General features: G+C 41.8%; 1 protein-coding gene across 2 annotated transcripts in view; it reads right to left on the minus strand.

Annotated features, from left to right (window-relative positions):
* Positions 1–3,553: 3,553 nt before the first annotated feature.
* Positions 3,554–16,542, minus strand: part of cdc42 (cell division cycle 42) — a 19,284-nt gene continuing 6,295 nt past the window's right edge. Inside the window, exons 2-6 of one of the 2 annotated variants that reach the window (XM_039797248.1) lie at positions 13,237–13,377; positions 12,426–12,498; positions 12,015–12,124; positions 10,149–10,346; positions 3,554–5,374 (exon numbers count right to left, since the gene is read on the minus strand). In XM_039797248.1, the coding sequence (XP_039653182.1) occupies positions 5,285–5,374; positions 10,149–10,346; positions 12,015–12,124; positions 12,426–12,498; positions 13,237–13,341 (576 nt within the window). In that variant the 5' untranslated portion in view covers positions 13,342–13,377 and the 3' untranslated portion in view covers positions 3,554–5,284. Of the gene's footprint in view, positions 5,375–6,107; positions 7,963–10,148; positions 10,347–12,014; positions 12,125–12,425; positions 12,499–13,236; positions 13,378–16,542 lie in introns of those variants that run through there. The other variant, XM_039797249.1, reaches the window with a different exon arrangement.

The following is a 16,542-nucleotide window of genomic DNA, read 5'->3' on the forward strand; positions in this document are numbered from 1 at the left end:
CCGGGCCAAACCTGCACCTCTACACCACAGCCAACATCCACATGAAAACCACATTGTGTTCCATGTGTTGGCAGGAGCTTTGGACACTGGAACAGCAGAGGCTGTCAAAGGTTCAGTGCAGGCACACTAAGCAGGCAGCATCTAGCGCCAGCACTGGAGATTTATTTTCATGCACACACATAGCAGCCATGCCCGAGCACCGTATATAGCTGAGATGTATGAAAACTGATTTACTGCTCAGATCTGATAAACTGCTTCAATCCTCAGCATGCTTTTCATCACAAGTCAGTATCTGTGCAGATCATCGTAAAATCGTCTCATAAAAGCGGGTGCAGCACACACACACACACGCACGCACGCACACACACACACACACACACACACACACACACACACACACACACACACACACACACAGGCAACAGCTCTCCACCTGCATTGTGTGTGTTTTTCAGATTTCTCAAGTGTCCCGGTGAGTTGCCATTACAACATCAGCCTGCTCGTCCCACCCAGAGGAGATACTCGGCCAGGCTGGATGGTGATTGGACGACCCCAGAGGAGATACTCGGCCAGGCTGGATGGTGATTGGACGACCCCAGAGGAGATACTCGGCCAGGCTGGATGGTGATTGGACGACCCCAGAGGAGATACTCGGCCAGGCTGGATGGTGATTGGACGACCCCAGAGGACAAAACATTTACACTCATTTGACAAACATGATGAAGACCAATGAAGGCCAGGTGGTGTCTCTGTGTGTGTGTGTGTGGACATAGAGGGCTGAGGAGCATGTGTGTGTGTGTGTGTGTGTGTGTGTGTGTGTGTGTGTGAATGTGTGTGTGTGTGTATGCACACACTGCACTAATATTTCAGCAGAGAGGAATGCCCTTCGTTCAGCCAGTGTGATAATTAATGGCTGTCAGCATCTCTTTAGTGGAAGAAGGTGCTGACAGACAGCACTCCAGAAACGCAGGGAATGTGTGAACGCCTCCCAGGGGTGGATGAGGGTGGAGGAGGGGGGGCAACAGCCCCCCAACTGTCCCTGTTTCAGATGATTTCAGATCAGCGAACCTGCGCTATCACCTTCATTTGCCATTTGAGGAATTTCTGGACATCTGCGTAAGCTGTGCGAAAGTGATACTGATCTCTCAGCAGCTCACAGCAATACACTGTTAGATAATGTGTGTGTGTGTGTGTGTGTGTGTGTGTGTGTGTGTGTGTGTGTGTGTGTGTGTGTGTGTGTGTGTGTGTGTGTGTGTGTTTCTGTGTATGTGTATTTCTGTGTGTGGGTGTGTGTGTGTGTGTGTGTGTGTGTCTGTGTCTGTGTGTGTGTGTGAAAGTAAAGAACAGGTACATTATATATAATTATACTTTTCTCAAATTGAAATAATCATTTCACCAATTAGAATCAACCCTGACATCACAAAAAATTACATTCATAAATGTCTCCAGAAATCGTGACCATTCTGTATATAAGGTAGATAACGCCTTATGTTATAATACATATATTGTGTAATACATTACTCTTCATGAATAACTCTAAATGAATTAGCACAGGTCTCTTATAAAAATGTCTCGGGGAAATTAACCGTCCATCCTCGAGTAAATAATCTTGTAAAGAAACTTAAACCCCAAAAGTTTTTATTTCCATTTTAAGAAATGCGTTCCCTTTGCACCGAGAAAAAAGCTTCTTCAGTCGACATGATTATGTTTCAGAATATAGTGAGACCCTGACTCCCTACAGGCTTAATGCTCTTTGTTCTTCATCTCTCCATTTTATTTTGAAGGGTGATTCAAAATGATGGGTAAATTGACCATGGCGTGCTAAATCGTGTTTCATTATTTGTAGTTCATAAAGCTGTTGTTTGTCTCCCAAGAGTTGTCTGCACCGGTCTTAATATGTGGCTTAACTAATTAATATTTAAAGAATCCTGTCATCCAGCTCATTCGGATTTTCAAACACAGTTTAAATGGTGATCCTGGATGAAGTTATATTTAACAGTGCACTCTTATTTTGAAATAAAATGCAAAATTAGTAGAGAGTTGAAACCATGATCAGCATTTCTATTAATCGCTGAGTGCTGATCATGTAATTGCTGTTACATTGGTCTGTTGGGAACCCTCCCAGCATGCACTGGGGCAACAGATTCATGGAGTCTACTTTTCTGTGTTCCTGCATTGTTACTGGTTTTCTTTTTCTTCTACACTGTGTTTCCAGTATTTCAACTCTTTGATCACTGTTACATAATTGCATATTTCCAGTGAATGTGGTTAGACTATGAGTGATATTAGTGTGTGATTGATGAGGATAATCAAATCTAATGCCATATCTTCTGGCTCCATCGGTCAGAAGCTGAACTCATGTCTTTTTGGTCACAGTATACTACAATTGGTATGTTTTGTTTCTTAGAGTGCATGTTATCATATATACAGTAAGTAGGTAACTCGTTATGAAAGAGGTGATAATTATACAATAACCTACATGGTTTCGTACTCATATCATTATTAATATAAGTAAGCCAACCAAATGTACCTGATAATGAGTTAATGTACGGGGTCATGATCCAGCTGCTTTGTTTTATAGCCAACACTTTTAAAATCCTCTTGATGGGTGATTGAGTTCCACCTTAGCTCACAACTGGTGCTAACGATCTCAATGTCCATATCCAAGTCTCACTTTACACAGCGGGAATAAAAGGACTTCAGTGGATACCATCAGCTTCTTCCATTTCGTATGAATCCGCTTCACTGTGACCCACAGAGGGTCCCCAGCATCAGGGCCGGTAACGTTTGGGTGGACAGCTCCACCTGCTGGCTGGACAGCAGAGAAACTGGAGGTAATGGTCCTGTATGGCTCCATGAACACAGCCTGCCACCAACACACGGCTCAACCTCTGACGTTGTTGACAGCTCTGGTAGAGAAGCAGTTCTGTTGCAGTATAAAAAAATAAAATTCTCTATTGGGCGCCCAGATAGCTCAGTTGGTAGAGCGGGCGCCCATATATAGAGGTTTACTCCTTGATGCAGCGGCCGCGGGTTAGACTCCAGCCCTTTGCTGCATGTCATTCCCCCTCTCTCTCCCCCCTTTCATTTCTTCAGCTGTCCTATACAAATAAAGGCCTAAAATGCCCAAAAAATAATCTTAAAAAAAAGATTTCTCTATTAAAATATTATAAGATAACATCATGATTACTTCTATCTCTAGTTTTAATCTCTTATGTTTGAATCTATTTTATTTTCATCTTTTTAATTCTTGCTTTGTTTTTTTATTTAACTGTCTTACTACATTTACTTTATTATACCTGCTAAATCTATTGTATTACTTCTCTAATTGTAAATGGTTTTGTCTTTTTATGGTTTTTAAGGTCTAGTTGTCAGCGGGTCAGTCTTCTGTAAAGCTCTTTTAATTACACTAACCTGAGTAAAGGTGCTATACTAAAAGATTGATTTATTGATTCAGGGTCATGATAATCAAACACAGTTCTGTTGGGTGGTTATGTTTTTCTATTGTTCACCAGTTGCAATAAAAAAAAAAAAAAGTGCAAGGGAAAAGTGGTAAAGGCAATTAAGGTATAAGTTTAATATTTTTAAAAGAATGCATATACAAAGAACAAAGACTTTAGACAGAGCATTTGGTTTTGCACCAAAACAACAGGTTATAATAATAATAATAATAATAATAATAATTATACTGACTCGGGCTGGAGATCAACCCAACTCTAAGCCACCAGTAAAGAAAAACAAGAACCAACCAATCACAAACGAGCTTTACCAAACAAAAAAAGTCTCTCTGCCATTGGAGGGTTTTATTCAACTAACCAATCAGAGCTTTTCTTGGAATAAACTGGCAGGTAAGAGTTCAGATGAGTTCCGACCACTAATTGTAAAAGGAGTGAAAGTAACCTTTTTTTATATATATATTTATATATATATAAAATAAAAAATAAAAACAGCACAAACAGAAATAATGAAGAAAAAAAAAATATTTTGGTAAAAACACCTGGAGCCTACATCGAAATTGTGCTCCAGCTTACATTATAATTCCATCTGTTAACCCTATCATTTAGAAGAGAGACCGAGGCTCAGCTACACGCAGCACCAGACAGCGTGAACGGGTACGGCAGAGCGGACAGCCCTTCACGCCTCAGACACGCCTCAGACACTGACTGGTGCAACTTCCTGTTCATTGGTCATCGTCTGGACGTATGGAGTATGGATCTCCAGAGACTGGTTTTACACGGATGTCTCTGCTGTACCCGTTCTGACTGTAAGGCGATGACAATGTTAAAACAGTATCCTGCTTTACCCCCCCTTGGTCACGCATAAAGAACACAACGCTTGTTCTGCTAACACTGTTTAAGTTCCCTGCATCTAAAAGGCCAATTCCTTTCGGTCGACTACTGGACCCTTAACTTCTGGATGCCTTTAGCTCTTCAAGTGATTCCCACTCCAAATGGACTGAGAAGTCCACACTAAAGAGGACAGGATGCTAGATGGCAATATCTACTAATTAAGTTTCCACTGTGTGGACTTTCAGCCGTATTGCTCTGAATTACCGAGTTCTGTCAGACCTACACAGTTTCCTTAGTGGTTAAGATCGCGTCCATGTGGAACATGGAAGAAATATCTCAGACTTATGTGTTTGAGGAGAAAAGGGGTGTTGGCAAACAGAAACAAAACCCTACTTTGTTAGCATTTTCTTGTGGTAGTGCCGAGAAAGAACATAGGGATCGGCTGACGAGTGTGCTCGTCAAGAGGGGATGGGACCAGCAGCATGAGCAGCCACCAATCAGGCAGCTGGGAGGGGCTGGGACATATATCCATGAAACCTTTATATTGACTGGGCGTCTAAAAGTTGATTAGGCCACAACACTGTCTGAATCAAAATCATCTATCAAAAGCTCGACAGAATGAATTCTACTTGTACGTAAGCTTGGTATGTGGGTCCCCGTCCGAGGTTAAGCCACCCTGCCCAAAACACACAGCAACCTGTTGGCCAGGTTAGGTTCTCTGCCCCAGACGCAGACTTAGGGGTGAAGCTTCTTTTTATCGCAGAGAATTATCTGGAACTGTGTAGGCTGTTTTCTTTCTAGTCTTCTCTGTGGAGGGCAATGCTGTCAACCAACCTCAGCAGAGCCAGGGAGAGGGGTGTGGTGGCAGGGGAGGGGGGTGTGTTTTGTGTGTGTGTGCGTTTTGCATGTGTGTGTGTGTGTGTATATGTGTATATTTATGTTTTTAAGATTCATGTATGTGTTATGTGTGTGTGCTTTGAAAAGGTAGGAGCCTCTCATAGCAGCACACATTTGCGTTTCTTCTTGGGCTCTGGGGGCTCCAATGCAGCCAATATCGCCTCATCAAACACATTCTTTAGGCCTTTCTGTAAACACAAACACACACAGGCTCAAACACACAGGTCAATAAAAAAAATAAAAAGGTACAGGGGAAACAATAAGAGCTTAAACAGGGAAAATGACTGGGTGAAAACAAAAGCAGCATTGAACATCATTAAGTGGAGTGTCTTAAGAAACAGTGATGTGAGAGTATAATATAAATAATATATTTAACATGTAAATGATTTCAAGAAGATCAAATCAGATCTGTGACAAACAACTCAAGAGAACTTTCTGTTTTCTTAGAAATGTGCTTAGTTGTGTGAGCCAGATCATGTGTTAAGTGGGTTTGTGTGCAGGTGACCTGTGACAGCCGAAACCAAACGAAGGTCAAACAAGAAAAGCGGAGGAAAAAGGGACCCGACTACCACACAACTAAAATAGTATGTGAGCATTTTCATTCCACACTGCCGGTTTCTTTTTATTCTTTTACTTCATTGGCTCTGCTCTTCACATAAGAACTGCTGACTACAACAAGACATCCAGATTCAAAATATTTCAAATAATAACTAGGTCTCCTCTCAGCCTCGGAGGTACGTATGTTTCTTGTCTCTTTGTATGTGGCCCTGAGCAGAGCTGCTTCCACCGTGTGCTTGGTCATTTGAAGTAACCAGAGCTGCTCTGACCGTGAACCAGTAAGCCCCTCAGCGCTGCTTAGCTCAGTTGACTAACCCTAACTTCCAACAAAGCACTGGAAAAAGAAGCAAGCCAGAGAGGAGAGCAAGTTCATTTGTCCTTTATTAATTGATTTCACAGGTCATTTTACACAATTATAAGCTTCTTTTTTTGTTAGTATCTGGACTTCCAAGACAGCAGGATATTCACCAAGTAATGGCACAAGTGTCATATATAGAGAAAGTTGGGCCAAATAAGTCAACAAGAAAGCATTTTTCAGAAAATTACAAATTTAAGAAACATCAAGTGTAGCTGAGCTTTACACCAGATCAATATGACCGTACCATTAAGGTACCAAACAGGAAAGACTCTATTCAGTGGTTATGTTGTCAAAATGGCCAAACACTCCCTACATATGACTCGAGTACTTAAAAGCCTTACTTGTAACCATAGTCAGACTCCAAGTTCTGTTTAATCAAACATCAACAGTAGTACAAAAATACATTAGCATTAGAAATGGAAGCTCTGTTTAGTGTGGAGCAATGTGAAGCCCCCGCCCTTCCTTTGGTCCAAACCCTCCTCACATCAACCACTACAGGACAGAGGGAGAGACCGACTACAACAATTAGGTCCTGCGTCCTCTGTGAGACCGCTCCACTGTCTCACACCAACCACTACAGAACCGAGGGAGAGACCGACTACAACCATTAGGTCCTGCACTGTTGGCCGGGGGCCGCGGTACTAAGCTCTGGCCCAAAGTAGGGAACTAGGAAAAATACAGTTGGGAAGTACCCCCCCAGGAGTAAGATGTGACGTACGTTACCACCCCAGGAGTAAGATGTGACGTACGTTACCACCCCAGGAGTAAGATGTGACGTACGTTAACACCCCAGGAGTAAGATGTGACGTACGTTAACACCCCAGGAGTAAGATGTGACGGACGTTAACACCCCAGGAGTAAGATGTGACGTTAACACCCCAGGAGTAAGATGTGACGTACGTTAACACCCCAGGAGTAAGATGTGACGTACGTTAACACCCCAGGAGTAAGATGTGACGTCTGGGTCTACAGAGTAGTGGTCTGGGTCTACAGAGTAGTGGTCTGGGTCTACAGAGTAGTAGTCTGGGTCTACAGAGTAGTGGTCTGGGTCTACAGAGTAGTGGTCTGGGTCTACAGAGTAGTAGTCTGGGTCTACAGAGTAGTGGTCTGGGTCTACAGAGTAGTGGTCTGGGTCTACAGAGTATTGGTCTGAGTCTACAGAGTAGTAGGCTGGGTCTACAGAGTATTGGTCTGAGTCTACAGAGTAGTAGGCTGGGTCTACAGAGTAGTGGTCTGAGTCTACAGAGTAGTAGGCTGGGTCTACAGAGTAGTGGTCTGAGTCTACAGAGTAGTGGTCTGAGTCTACAGAGTAGTAGGCTGGGTCTACAGAGTAGTGGTCTGAGTCTACAGAGTAGTAGGCTGGGTCTACAGAGTAGTGGTCTGAGTCTACAGAGTAGTAGGCTGGGTCTACAGAGTAGTGGTCTGAGTCTACAGAGTAGTAGGCTGGGTCTACACAGTAGTAGGCTGGGTCTACAGAGTAGTGGTCTGAGTCTACAGAGTAGTGGTCTGAGTCTACAGAGTAGTAGGCTGGGTCTACAGAGTAGTGGTCTGAGTCTACAGAGTAGTGGTCTGAGTCTACAGAGTAGTAGGCTGGGTCTACAGAGTAGTGGTCTGGAGTTAGATCAGAAGCCAACTGATGGATGGGTTAGTGAGATTGGTCTAGATTTTAAAAGCAGCACATGTAGATCCAGAGAGAGGGGGAAGGAGAGAGATGAATGAGGTTAATGAATGAATGAATGAATGAATGAATGCAGTGTTAAACAGCAGCGTTTAAAATATACAGCATTTCCTCTTTCTCTGCGTCTCAGGTGGCTCTAGGGCAGCTAGGATAGCTTCGTCAAATACATTCTTCAGCCCTCGCTACGACAGGAGAAGGAAAAGAGAACAGCACAGTTAGCACAGCAAACACAGAAAGAGATAGAGAGGAGAGGAGGGGAAGAGGAACATGGCACAACAAGGAGGAACGTATTTGTGCAAAATACAAAGAGAAGGTGAGAGTTACAGGACGAGATGCATGGCACAAAGATGACAGAAGTGAGGGTGCAGGGGGCTGTGGACAGAGATCCCCGAGAGGAAACAGGAAATGACATCAGCAGCGATGCAACAGTTGTGCCAGGGAGAGAGGGGGAGGAGGAAGGAAGGGGCAGAGCAGAGAGGTGGGGGCTCCACGTTAACTTCATCAACACTATTGTTGTCTGGCTGAGTCTGTTCTCTCATGACTCACGTTCCCTCGGCCTGCGCTCCTCGAGCTTCTAACAGCAACGCACCACTGCCAATACTGGTAGTACTCAGGAGTACTCAGGAGTACTCAGGACTCGACTGAACCACTGAGTACCACGATATTAAATCTAATGTTGAGTTTTAAAAAAAGACATACAAACTGCCTACTTTTGGTCTCACTAATAGCATTTCATTAGTTTGATCTACATACTGGCCTTTACAATTCCAGGGCTTGAATACTTTTGAACTGGCGCATGTAACTTTTAAAATTACACTGACTAAAAAGGTTTTATCTTCACCATAAGATTTTTACTGCACCATCTGGTGTATTTGTCCTTTATTCTCTGCACTTCTGCCACGGTCAAAACCGTTTTACATGGTCAGAGTCATCTGAACAGGATTACATTCAACATTTCAGCAAACCTCCAAAGATTTTATGAGAGTTTAAATATAAGGACTTTTTTATTTTATTTTTATGTATATTGAGCTAACATGCACTTTAAGTTTCTCAAAATCTGTACAGTAAAAGGTCTTGAGATTTCACATGGTCATCCTGAACAAGATTATATTCAGAATGTCAGCAAACCTCTGAAGGAAAACATTCATTTATTTAAATTATGTGGACATGAGGACACTTTCAATTTGTTACAATATCATGTGAGCTGACTTTCCCTGTACAGTAATGTGCACTGAAACTACTTTAAAATTGTATATGGTCATAGTCAGGAATAAGGTCAGCAGAAATCCATTGTACTTCTCAGCAAAAACTGTTATGGAAACTGTTTTATCAAATTGTGACTTCTTTGCTAACATTTATTACTTAGTATATAAAAAAGTGAGGAATGATTGCTGATTCGCGCTGCAACATTATCAGTTATAGATTTTTCTTTTCTATTGCATGAGAAAATGGACATGTGAAAAGTATCAACTGCGTGAGGCTCACAGTCAACGCGTGACAGTTGGCAGCCCAAAACAGTTACGTGCACAGCTCACATTTACGCGCACTACCGTGCATGTGCACATGGTATTTCGAGCCCTGAAGTCTCATTAAAAGGTTTGCCTGCACAACCATAGGTCCTCTCCCAAAATACACAAGTTATCTCTTTAACTTTACAAACAGCAGCGTTTTCACGTTAGAAGACATCTAGCTCGCAAAGAAAATTGAAGCTATTTAGACGTCAAGTTACCGATATCTTAGCATCTCCATTTGCTAATCAAAGTCTGTGTCTTTCAGAGCTGCAGTGTGTCCATTCTGAAATTGTAGACACTACTAGCATGTTTTACTCTGCGTGAAGAAAGCGAATCCCAGGACAAGGGCCACGTGGCACTGGGACTCCCAGGAAAAAGGTTTAAAAAAAAAAGACCGAATTAGTGTCACTCTCACTGGACTTTTGTGTTTGGAGGAACACATGGACTGACCCTGCTTACAAGAAACCCTACGAGACTCCACATACCAGCACCAGCACTAAAGGAAGACAGCTTACAGTAACCAGGATGCACGGTGGTCTGAAGCAAGGTTTTTAAGCCATATGAAACCCTTCTGAGGATTTATAATTAAACAGTAAGAACAGTCACCGAAACCAAACTGGCATGCAAAACAAAACTCATCAACCATAGCGTGCACAGGCCAGGGGGAATATGGACATGTTCCTCTTTCCTCCGTTCTCTTAGTTCTTGTCATTGAGTTGTGAATCATGTGTGTTCAAGAGTGTATACAGCATGTGTGTGTGTGTGTGTGTGTGTGTGTGTGTGTGTGTGTGTGTGTGTGTGTGTGTGTGTGTGTGTGTGTGTGTGTGTGTATATATATATATATTCATATACATTACCTGCGTGAGGGCTGAGCACTCGACATATTTCACAGCCTTGAGATCTCTCGCCAGCTTCTCGGCTGTCTCCGGAGTGATGGGCTTTTGCTTGTTCTTGGCCAGCTTCTCTATAGTGGAAGGGTCATCCCGCAAGTCAATCTGAGTCCCAACTAGCAGGAAGGGTGTCTTTGGACAGTGGTGGGTGATCTCTGGAACCCACTGGATACACAAACACAGGATTACACATTGGTCGACACACTGCATCACAAGCATTTAACATTGGGATAGGGCTGGACCCGAATATTCGAATATTCGTTCGGTGGGTTGGTATTCGATTTGAAAATTTGACATTCGAATATTCGTTTTTTGGGGGTTTATTTTGCACAACCTGGCATCCCCCTCCAAACAGTTCTCATTTGCGCTTGAATATGTTCGAAATATAATACTCTCTTTTACAATTGTCTTATATAGCCTAGCCATTTTAATAGGATGGACAACCCAACCTCATTATACTTAATAAATATATTTTCTTCTTCTTGGACTACTGAAGTGTTCCTGTAACGGGAGTATTCTCTGGCTAGAGCGCAGAACAGCGCAGTTTGCATGGACAGAAGTGCATGCCTGAGCTTGTATTTTGGGTTAGGCTGCTTTGCTTTGACATTTTGGAAAATAAAATAATAGAAACAAAATGTATTATCCTTTTTACCCGTTATTATCAATCTAAATTAATCTACTGCGAAATATAGGAGACTTTGAAATTTTACTGGGACGTCACATCACATGCCCCAGTTAAAACGCCCATAAGTTGAACGTCATTACCGTCACGATTCAGCGAAAAGACAAAAATGCTGAAGACTTCATCTGTGTGGGAGAACTTTAAAGTAAGTGAGGACAAGACAAAGGCAGAGTGTCAAATATGCAATTTGAAACTGGCCTACCACAACAGCACATCAAGCTTGAGAAATCACCTGAGTTCTGTAAGTAGAACAAGCTGCTTTTATCCGACATTTGCAAGTGATAAAAATGTGCACTTAATTTTCATGGAAAATAACGCGACTTAGGCTACGGCAGTTAATGAAGAACAGTAAAAACGTAGCCTACTGTAATAACAGGGGACTGTGTCCTGCAACAACAAAGCAGTTGCTTCATGTCGCTTGTCTCTTTTACCGTGATAAATAGCTGCCTTCAGGTGCGGTTTGGAAATGTTTGTTTCCCCCGCCGCTGCGGCCGCCACCGAAGCTTCAAATATTGGCTGTTGAAAAGCACCGAAGCTTCGAAGATCAAAAACTGGTATTCGGTACAGCCCTACTTTGGGTTTTCATGGTGTGGTTTTCTCAACACTAACTCAAGTTTGATCAGCTGTCAGTAGAGTTCTGATCCATCGCAAATATAACATAAAGAGTCTTTCAGAAATGTTTAGAAACTACAGTTCTCTTTCATGTGCCTTTGTGGACAGCTGCAACATCTTACAACCATATTTTATGCTAAACTGGTTTGTAGTACTGTATGGCACAGTCAAATTTGAAATGATTTATTTGGTTAGCATTCAACAACTATCATGAAGTTTTGATCATGTCCATGGCGAGGGTATAAGAGAGCCGTAGCTGTTGTATCCTCACAAAACAGTTGATTCATCTTACAGAAAATGAAAAGGTGCTCAGACTTGAGAGTACAGCAGTGGATACTCACTTATATTAGAATGGGGACCGAAAGCTAACTAGCTTGTTTTATCTTACACTGACTCAAATGTCAAACTGTGGTTAATATGTTAAAACATCTATTTTATTGTTGAGGGAGGATTTAATAATTCTGAGTAGCATCCATATTTCACAACGGATTGGGAAAACGACCAGTGGTAAGAAAATAAAAAGGAAGAGATTGACTTGCCTTTTCTTTGACGTTTTCAAAGGAGGAGGGGGACACGACGGAGAAACAGACGAGGAAGACATCTGTCTGGGGATAACTCAGAGGTCGTAACCTGTCGTAGTCTTCCTGACCTGGACAAACCACATACAGACACGTTTATCTCGCACATTCAGGCCATCGTGTTACCAGCACTGATACAATGAACCAAACGGGCAGAATGAGGCACAGCACCAACACTGCCATCTCAACACCACACGTTGACAAAAGTTGGAAACTAAAGACAGCTCAAAATGTTTCCATTAAACATCATTGCAACACTTCACATTGCAAAGTGTATATAGTGACAATGGCTTAATGGGCAATAGTTACATTAAAATGGATAACGTGAATGAACAAAGTAGAGAAGTGTAGGTTGGAATAGGAAAGACATACCTGCTGTATCAAACAAGCCCAGAGTGTAGGGCTCGCCTCCAATCATTACAGTTACTGCATAATTATCAAACACCTGCAACACAGACCAAAACCAACAGTTAGCTGCTTTGCTCAATAGTGAATTATGTGTACATTGTATTACCACTAGACTAGGACAGATATGGTGTTTATATAAAAAAATAAATGTTGACATTAAATAACTTCTAAACTGACCATCTTCATGCATCAGGGTCTAGCTGATACAGCTCAAACTGTTTTAGATAGCTGCGTTCAAAAAGGAGTTCTGATCACACAGCAAGAGGTCAACCATGGTTTGTTACTTCTCAAGTACAGCGGAGAAAATACTGTATTAAACTAACTAAAGTGCTCATGTATTTATTGCAGTCCTGCTCTGCTGTGCTAAGATTCACTATTTGAGTTCAGTAGCTTGATAGATTTAACTGGGAGGTTCTTCAAACTCGACTTTTTGTATATGTTCACAATTATCAGTGATGCTAACTCCAAAAGCTGGGCTGACTTAACGACTGATGTTGATTAACCACTGCCCAGGTTTTCTGAATTTAGTCTACATGTACAACAACAGAGCCTGTGATTAGGCTATTAAGAGTGTAATTACTTGGTTCACAGGGTGTATCAAAACCAAAATCTGTCACATTCCAAACTTAACATCCCATTGAGAATGAATACTGATTTAGTATTTAGTTATCCAAACTCCAATACCATTCTTAAATATGAATAAAAGATAGACCATGTTTACATTTACATAAGTTGCAGTTCTGTCAATCACTCTAACAGTCATCCATGCGCTTACCGTAGGTACATATTCAGAAGGAAACTTGTTTGTGGTGTAGGAGATGAGCAGGCAGGTTTTACCCACAGCTCCGTCCCCCACTACAACACACTTGATGGTCTGCATGGTTGTGTTTTACTGTCTCCGCTACTCATTCAAGATCTGGAACAGAAAAATAAACAGAAAGGAAACTTCTTTAGTGGGTGGCATTGCTTTTTACAGACTGAAAAGTCACCACGAGCAAAGGTAAAACCTACAGCCTAGAGCAGGGGTCACCAACTGGCTAGTCTCACTTTGCCAGACCCTTCTCCACAGCGCGCTGGAGGAGGGTCTGGTTAGTCCACATAGCATTCAGGGATGGGAGGAAAACGTGCTCTGGATTATTGGTATTTCTTTAAACCAATCACAATCATCTTGGGCGGTGCTAAGCACTGGAGAAAAGCAAAAGTGCCGCTGCTAAATAGCCTCAGGAAGGAACTTGTTTTGGTGGAATATGTGTACGTTTAAAAGTAGTTTTAGTCGTGCGAGAGAAAACTCAGATTGGACAGATAGTCTAGCTAGCTGTCTGGATTTACCCTGCAGAGATCTGAGGAGCAGTTAACCATAGTCCTCAGAAACCCACCGGAGGTTAGAACGCCAACACAAAGGAAGCCCAAGCAACGGACATCCGCCCTAAATGAGTGAAATTGCGACCCCTTCACTACATTACAATGAAATACTAGTAATACTATAGGAGGTGTCAAGGAACAACAGATCACATTATCCTCAACTGATATTTAACAGTCTTTTATATATTACAAATATAACATCAACAATATGCTCAACTTCTCAATATGTTAAAGACTGTTCCATGGCAGTCAACATCAAAGCTGCACAGGAGGAAAAACAGGGTTTAAAGTGCCCATATTATGCTCATTTTCTGGTTCTTAATTGTATTAAGAGGTTATATCAGAATAGGTTTACATGGTTTAATTTTCAAAAAACACCATATATTTGTTGTACTGCACATTGCTGCAGCTCTTCTTTTCACCCTGTGTGTTAAGCTCTCTGTTTTAGCTACAGAGTGTAACATCTCACTGCTGTAACATCTTTGTTGGGAGTCGCACATGCTCAGTACCTAGGTAAGGACTACTAGCCAGTCTGAAGCAGAGTATGAGGGCGTGCCCTGACAGTACCTAGGTAAGGACTACTAGCCAGTCAGTAAATTAACCGAGAAAACAATCGACTATGAAAATAATCATAGCCCTAATCTGAAGATGCCACCTAGGACTGTGGGACATTTTAATGGCCATTTATCTCTACATTCTGACAATTTATAAACCAAAGGATGAATTGAGAAAATAATCTGCAGATGCCTCGATAGCAATCGTTGCAGCCCATTCATTTTATTATTTACACCTGTACTTTCCCTAACTGCGACATATCGAAATGCCTTCAAATTTAAAAGGCCTATAAAATAAGTGCAATAATAATCGTTGACCTTGAATCTGTGTCTATACCAATGTGATGCATCTTGGTGCGTGGTGCATTTAGAGACAACACGCTACATGTAGTATGTGGACCACAGTATTCCCCTGTTTCTCCCCCACAAGTTACAGTAGTATGTCAGTGCCAAGCCACTGCAGATCTCTGCACCACTGCGTGGGGGCGGGGGTATCATTGAGTGAAGGAGGAGGGACTAAACTGCAGACCAATGTTACGGAGTGAACATGGTTGAACAAGGGAACAGCACACAGGTGGCTGTCCTGCAGAAACACAGGGAATCTAATGGTACGGATTTCTTCAACATACCAGGCTGTTTGGTTAGATAGGCCTTCATTTTGTATTGGTTTGAATGTTTAGTGGAAATCACAGACCAGTCTGAAATTAAAGGCTGATTACACATCGGTCACTGATTGAAATTTCAAATTAACATTTTGTCAACATGAGTGTGTCATCCAGCTATTGAGTACTCGTTTTTATATATACATACATATACACATATACACACATATACACACACACACACAATATATATATATATATAAAATTTAACATGCAAGTTTTGGTTTCCGTAGCAGCCAGGTGCTTGTTGTGTTGCAGCCTTGGAGCACAGAAGAATCGGAATTGGAATCAGAATCGTTGAAATCCAAATGATGCCCAACCCTATACACATACATACATACATACATACACACACACACACACACACACACATATATATACACACATACATATACACACACACACACACACGTGTGTGTGTGTGTGTGTGTGTGTGTGTGTGTGTGTGTGTGTGTGTGTGTATATATATATATATGTGTGTGTGTGTGTGTGTGTGTGTGTGTGTGTGTGTGTGTGTGTATATATATGTGTGTGTGTGTGTGTGTTATATATATATATGTGTGTGTGTGTGTGTGTGTGTGTGTGTGTGTGTGGAGGGAAATGAGAAGGTGGATATTCTGGCCAAACAAGCACTTAAGATTACAGATGTAGACCTACAGGTCCCAATGAGCAAAGCGGAAGTCAAATCATTCATCAGGACATATGCACAAACAACATGGCAGGGGTGTTGGGACATTAGTGAAACAGGAAGACATCTTTACGGTATACAAAGTGGTGTTGGTGATGGGAGGAAGGTGGGATTTAAACGTAGGGAAGAAAGTATCATTACTCGTCTCAGAATTGGACATACAGGTCTTAACTATTCATAACATAAGATAGGCAACTATTCTAATGGAAACTGTGTATACTGTCATCAGCCAGAAACTGCTGAGCATGTTCTAATTCATTGCAAGGAATACGACACCCAGAGAGAGCACCTTTCCAGACACTTAGTAAGGCAGATCACCACGCATTTTCATTGGGAGGGCTTTTGGGGTCACCAGCGGGCAAGGTATATCACTGTATTATAAAGTTTTTAAATGTCCCATGACATGGTGCTCTTTGGATGCTTTTATATAGAACTTAGTGGTCTCCTAATACTGTATCTGAAGTCTCTTTTATATAGACCTTAGTGGTCCCCTAATACTGTATCTGAAGTCTCTTTTATATAGGCCTTAGTGGTCCCCTAATACTGTATCTGAAGTCTCTTTTATATAGACCTTAGTGGTCCCCTAATACTGTATCTGAAGTCTCTTTTATATAGACCTTAGTGGTCCCCTAATACTGTATCTGAAGTCTCTTTTATATAGACCTTAGTGGTCCCCTAATACTGTATCTGAAGTCTCTTTTATATAGACCTTAGTGGTCCCCTAATACTGTATCTGAAGTCTCTTTCCCGAAATTCAGCTTTGGTGCAGAACTACAGCCACTAGAGCCAGTCCTACAATGAGCTTTCCTTAGGAT

The sequence above is a fragment of the Perca fluviatilis genome, chromosome 4 (assembly GCF_010015445.1).
Source record: "Perca fluviatilis chromosome 4, GENO_Pfluv_1.0, whole genome shotgun sequence".
Lineage (NCBI taxonomy): Eukaryota > Metazoa > Chordata > Actinopteri > Perciformes > Percidae > Perca > Perca fluviatilis.